A 6,580-nucleotide genomic window follows, 5' to 3' on the forward strand; every position below is an offset into this window, starting at 1 on the left:
AGTGGGGGGAGGCTGGTTCCCAGCCCCAGACTGGGTTCCTCCTAAGCGCCAGCACCTTCCTCGCTCCAGACCCTCCCGCAGTCCTGTCACCCTGAGTGAACCTCAGCCTCTCAGCACGCAGTTCAAGCCCCTATGTTCGTCCCTCACCCTTCGCCAGTTCCCTGCCTTCCCCTTTCTCTCCTCCACCTCCAGTCTCAGCTCAAACACAGCTGCCTCTTTCAGGAAGCCTTCCTAGGTCTCTCCCCTCATCAGGAAGGAATTCCCCTTCTCGAAGCCCCTCAGCGCTCAGCACAAGTGGGCCCCCGGGAACACTGCTGTCATGGGTGAGGTGAACAGCCCGTGAGGCATGGGCTTTCTAGAAGCTTCAAGGCAGAGAGACATCTCCACCCCCATGGTGGGGACCAAGGTTGGAGCAGGTCCCAGACCCAGGGGAGCAAATCTGTTGCCTATTAACCTGGGATGGGGAGGGGTGAGCTGGACCCTGCCCTGGGCCCTCACAACAGGATGGGGCAGCAGGGAATGAATGCGGGCCCTTCTCCGGCTTCAGGCAAATCCAGCAGCAGAGACCAGCCCCAAAGTCCCAAGGTCCCTCCCACCCCTCCCTCGGCTGCTCCCACCACCTCAAACATTCCAGGCACGATCCCACCTCAGGGCCTTTGCACTGACCCTGTCCCCCGGCCTGGGGCACTTCTCTGCCAGGTCTCCAAGGGGTTCACTGACTCCCTCGGGCCTGTCTTCAGATGTCACCTCCTCACTCAGGCCTCCTCTGACCCTAATTAACCCCAGCACCTCCCAACACCGCCCCCTAGCCATCACCATCAGGAAACACCTAATCATTTAACTTATTTTGTTGATTTCTCCACAATGACAGTGACTGTCTCTTTTTGTCCCTGCCGTGTCCCCAGCAGTTGGTACACAGCAAGTACTCAATAAACGTCCACTGGGCCAGCACATCAATTAGGGTCCTTCCATTTCCAGTGGAGGAACCCACCTAAGGGTTCCCCACCCTTGTCACATTCCTGCCACCCCCAGGGACCATCTGTACTGTGATCACTTCCTTTTTTTTAAAGAAACTCACTGTCACATCTTACATTTATCTAAAACAGGATCTGGGCGCCTCACATCCAAGAAAGGACAGAGGACAAGCCCCAACCACTTCGGACGTGACTTACAAATTAATATATAAAGCGACCCAAATGCCCATCAACGGATGACGGATAAACACAATGTGGTCCCTCCACACACGGGAGCACCACTCAGCCCTGAAAAGGGGTGAAGCCCCGACACTCGCTACAACGTGATGGACCCTGAGGACACGATGCTCAGTGAGAGAAGCCAGACGCAGAGGGACACACAGGGTGTGATTCCATTGATGGGAAATGTCCAGAACAGGCCGATCCACAGACACAGAGTGCATACGTGGTTGTCAGGGGCTGGGGAGGGGGTGGGGAGTGACTGCTGACGGGGACGGGGTTTTCTGGGGGTGATGGAACGTTCTGGAATTAGCAGTGATGGCTGTACAACTCTGAATGTACTGAAAAACACTGAATTGTACACTTTAAATAGGTGAATTGTGTGGTGTGTGAATGATATCTCAAAAAAGCTGGTAAGAATAAAGATATACATAGATACAGCAGAAATGCTGGCCCTCTCACCAAGGGCCTTACTGGGGCCAGAGCTGGGGTCCTGCCCACCCCACGGGGCATTGTAAGGCCCTGCCAGCCATGCCCTGAGGCTCTCCAGGGTCAGAAGGATCTGAACACAAACTGACCTGGTCATCACCTGCCCGCTCCCTGACAAGTGTTACTAGAAGCCTCCCGCCAAGCCAGCTGCCCTCCCCCCCACCGCCCAGGCTGGGCTCCCAGGCCTGCCCTCACTCTGGTCCTTGTGTGTCTTGCCCACCACGGGGATTGGCTTGGGCTTCGCCTCCCAGTACCTGTCCCAGTCCAGACTGTTCCAGTGATGGGCTCTGACTTGCCCTGAGTTTCTGCTTGAAACCTGTCTGGCACGAGACAGACGCCACAGCCCAGTTCTCCACCCCTTAGGCACCATGACCCCCACTCAGCCATCTCGTGCCGCATGGAGACCCCTCTGAAGCATGGCCAGGGTGCACTCTAGCCTCCCAGCACATACAGGGGCTGGGCCATCTTGCCCTGACCAGGACACCGTCCCTGTGGGCAGCTCTGACCACCACAAAGTTCTGAAGTCAGCCTACGCCGACCCAGACATCAGGTCCTGCCGCCCCTCCCCCGGCTCTCTCTTTTCTCCCCAAGATGCTCACACTGTCCCTGTCCAGGCTGAGGTCTGACTTGCTTCTCCCTGCTCTGGACCGTCTGCTGCCAGAACCTCTTTCTGGTGCCTGGGTAAGAACCTCACTCCTCCCCTGCTCGGATACCATCCATGGCTCCCTGGGGCTCCCCAGCTGGGCACTGTAGGCCCAGAAGGACCTGGCCCCAAGAGCACAAACCAAAGAACACTGCCTTCTCCCAACACATTTCCCACCTCTGGTCCTTTGCACAGACCAGTCTCTCCACCAGGAACACCCTTCTGCCTGCCTGGGTGAGCCCTTAAATATATTTCTCAGAAAAGGTCCATGACAGAATGGACAGGAAACCTTCCCCACACCTCAGAGAAGACCCTCCATGGGCTCCTCCAGACCCAGACCCCTCTGATCCTGCACAGGGCTAGGGTGATCAGCAGGGTCTGTTTCTTTTCTTTCTTTTTTTTTTTTTTTGCAGTACGCGGGCCTCTCACCGCTGCGGCCTCTCCCGTTGCGGAGCACAGGCTCCGGACGCGCAGGCTCAGCGGCCATGGCTCACGGGTCCAGCCGCTCCGCGGCATGTGGGATCTTCCCGGACCGGGGCACGAACCTGTGTCCCCTGCACCGGCAGGCGGACCCTCAACCACTGCGCCACCAGGGAAGCCCAGGGAGTGTTTCTTATATGAACAGAGGAGGAAATTCCCTTGTGGGACAGTGGTTAGGACTCGGCCCTTTCACTGCTGGGCCCCAGGTTTGATCCCTGGTCGAGGAACTAAGATCCTCCAAGCTGTACGTTGTGGACAAAACCAACCAACCAACCAAACAAACAAACAAAAACCCAAAACAGATGACAGGCTTCCTGGGTAGAGATAGGATGGAGGGAATAGGGTCCCAGACTTGGAAAAAGGTGACGTGATACTCTTTAAGAAAATCAACCCATTTTCCTGCATCAAAACCCGAAGCCCTTGAAGATGGGCCCTCCCCATGGGGCTGGGACAGAGCTGTGAGTGGTCCTTACAGGGCTCAATCCCTAAAGCACCCACCCTCCCCTAGCTGCACCCCACCCAGGAGGGGCCTGGGTGGGCTCGTGTCTCCATTCACCAGATGAGAAAAGTGAGGCCCAGAGAAGGGGTGTGGTATGACCGAGGCCCATGGGGGGTGAGAAACCCCCTCTCCATGCCCCACTCCAAAGTCAGCAGTCACAGAAGGGGTCCCTGGGGTGGACGCAAGGGCAGATGGCCCCAGGAGCCCAGAACACAACAAAGGCCACCTTCTGTGTAGCCCAGCCAGCCAACCAGGCTGAAAAGCCGATGTCAGGATACCTAGGAGCCCCACAGCCCACAGCCCCTGGATACAGGAATGTGCAAAGACCCCCTCCCCAGCCTTCCCTGGCAAATGCCAACATCACCCCTTTCTGGCTGTGTGGCCTCAGGCATGTCCTGTCACCTCTCTGTGCCTCAGTTTCCCCACCTCACAGGGCTGCTATAAGGACCAAGTACGTCCACGTGGACAAAGCACTCAGAACAGGGCCTGGTATACTGCAAGTGCTCAATGACTGTTAAGTAAATAAATCACACCTGCACTTCTCAGACCACCTTCCCGCATTCCTGCCACCACCTCTAGTATCAGCTGCTTGTCCCTTCCCTTCAAATCCACTCACTGTTTAAATCCAACCCCTTTGTTTTCAAAGGAAACAAAGTTACATCCTTACCCAGACTGAGAAAACCAGAAGCCACTGCCACACACATCAGAGTAAAAACATAAAAAAAAAAAAGATACACGATGAAAATAAAAACTTGTCATTAAGCTCAATTATCACTGGATACTGCTGCCTTTTAACTGGTTCTGCTTCTCATTAAAGGGAGATTCGCAAGTGTGAAAGCAGCGTTAAGAACCCACTTAGCACCCAATGGAGACGTTCTCCTTGAAACTGTCCAGGCCTCAGGGCGGTCAGGGCTCTGGGAAGGTCCCGACCCAACTCTGCTCTCCTGCTCCGTCCCGGGTTCTGAGCCTTCCCCTCACCCAGGAGAGGGGTTTGGACATCTGAGGTGGCTGCTCCCAGCTAAAATATCTTTATTTTACCAGCCGGGGCCTGAGGGTCCCAGAGGAGAAAAGCACCTCACCCTCACCTGGGCCACACAGCAAATCCTCCCCATAGCACGATGCATCCAGCTCCGGATCCCCCACCCAGGCCCCACCCTTGTCCCACCTTCAGAGCACCACCCAGCGCCCACACGGCCTGCCTCGTAAGAATCCTTTCATTCTTAAGTCAATGAAAATTCGTTTAATCCTTAAATTAACGAAAAATTGTCAAAAGTCGTAAACGTCTCTTTAAAAGAAACTTTCCAGCACCACCATAAGCTGCCGCCATCTCCCGTGATGGCAAAATCCATGGAAACGGAAGGAGGTGGACGATTACGTCCTAGCGGCTGCTGCCTCCGTGCCTGGAGCCTGCTCTGCCCTCGTGGAGAAGGACGGAGAGCCTGGGCAGGTGTTCACGTAGGGCGGCACCAGATGGAGCCTCTCCGCACCCATCGTCACCCAGGTGGGGACAGGAGATCTCGCACGGCTATTTAAGCGGTTAACGCCAAGTCCTGTCCCACGCCTGCAGCCAGAAAAGCCAGTGACCTGCCTAACGGTGGACCCACAGCACCATATCTGACCCATGACCAAGAAGGCCTGGGGGCAGGGCAGCAAGCACCCGGGGGCTCTCCGTGTGCTGTGTGACCATGGGCCAGCGGCTGCCCCTCTCTGGGCCTCCATAACCTCATCGAGAATGAAAGGGGGGCTGGAAATGAAACAATGGGGTCCATCCGGAATATCTCACTCCTCTGCTCTGAGTGGGCGTTTCCTCCCTCTTCACCCCTCCTCCCCCAGGCAGCCCCCTCCCTGGGGCCACACCCTGCCTAGGGCCTGCTGTGGGCAGGCCCACAGGCTCCCCTTGGGCCCCAAGAGCAGATAAACAAGTGAGGGGAACGCAGCAGACTGGTCTGGGCCCCGGCTCCCCTGAGCCCCTGGCTGGGCTCCCGGGGCCGGGCTGGGCCTTTGTCTGGGTTTTCAAAAGCAGAGGACATAGGGTGTCGCCTTCCTGGGAGGGGGGCAGGCAGGAGGCAGCGGCTCCCACCCAGCTGAGGGTGTGGCGGGTCACGGGTGAATCCCTGGAGGAAAGTTGCAGGCTCAGAAAACACACCCAGTGGGAAGGGCAGAGGAGCCGGGCCGGGTGGGCTGGCTGGACCTCCATGTCCGGCCCCAGGCAGGGTGGGGACCCGGCCCACAGTGGGGCAGCTGCTGGCCCTGGGACAGGGTAGGTGGGCTGCGGGACACCAGACACCCCCTTCCCAGCCCCCTGCCCACGTAAACGCACCCCACAACCTCCCTGCATCCACCTGTGGGAGTGGGGGTGTGGGGGGATGCCCTGACGCCAGGAAGAAAGGACCTGCGTGGGAAGCGACCAGGCACACTCACCGGGCACCTCCTGGTGCAGGACCGGCTGCCCGGCAGCTCCTCACCCAAGCCCCCAGACCCAGGCTGCCCACCGCATTCGCACGGGGGCCAGCGGGCTCTTGGCTACATCATTTGGGGCCCCACCTCGGGGGACACTTTCCCCAGGAAGACATGAGACCCAAGCTCCCCTGCTGGAAAGCACCTGGTCCTCTGGTCTCACACACATCCCAGACCCGGAAGCCTGGAGAAAAGCCCCCTACAAGCCGGGACTTCGGGCGGGTGGATCCCCGCCTTAGCAGGGGCTCCGGACAGCACTTGAGGCCCTTGCGGAGGGCAGCCAGGCGAGGGAGGACCGGCCGGTGCGCATCCAGGGTGCAGGGCACGGCGAGCTCAGGCTGGGGGTGGGGGAGTGAGCTCACGGCCGGCCGGGGCAGTGGGGAGGGTCGCCCCATCGCCCCAAGTGGACGAGGGCCTGCCCCGGGGGCGCGGGCCGAGCACGGGCGGAGACACAGCGCATCCCCTCCCCACCCGCGCGCGCGTCCCGGGCCGCTGCCGCCCGAGTCCCCAGGAACCCGTGGGCCGCCGGGGCCGAATCGTGGGGAGGCCTGGGTCGGGCACGACCCAGCCCGAGTCCCTCCCGGGCTGAGCGGGGATCCCGGAAGCCCCGTGCCACCTCCCTGCCCGCGCGGTGGCGGCGGGAGTGGGGGCCTCAGCCTCCCCGGCGCCCCCGGCCCGAGCGCGTTACTCACTCCATCTCCCCGCCGAGGTCCGTGGGTCCGCGAGGCCGGGCAGCGGGGGCGCGCGGGGAGTGCCGGCGGGCCGGCGGGCTAAGGCCTGGCGGCCTGGGCAGAACGGCGCGGGGGCGGCTGCACCGGC

At 59.7% G+C, this 6,580-nt stretch overlaps 1 protein-coding gene across 2 annotated transcripts in view; it reads right to left on the minus strand.

Moving 5' to 3' along the window:
* The window catches only part of PALM (paralemmin), a 25,138-nt gene extending 18,564 nt beyond the window's left edge, over window positions 1–6,574 (minus strand). For both annotated transcript variants that reach the window (XM_024739950.1, XM_024739949.1), the window contains exon 1: window positions 6,454–6,574. In XM_024739950.1, the coding sequence (XP_024595718.1) occupies window positions 6,454–6,458 (5 nt within the window). In that variant the 5' untranslated portion in view covers window positions 6,459–6,574. The remainder of the gene's footprint in view (window positions 1–6,453) is intronic.
* Between the last annotated feature and the right edge of the window lie 6 nt (window positions 6,575–6,580).

This window comes from Neophocaena asiaeorientalis, unplaced genomic scaffold (assembly GCF_003031525.2).
Source record: "Neophocaena asiaeorientalis asiaeorientalis breed wild unplaced genomic scaffold, Neophocaena_asiaeorientalis_V1.1 scaffold469, whole genome shotgun sequence".
Classification (NCBI taxonomy): domain Eukaryota; kingdom Metazoa; phylum Chordata; class Mammalia; order Artiodactyla; family Phocoenidae; genus Neophocaena; species Neophocaena asiaeorientalis.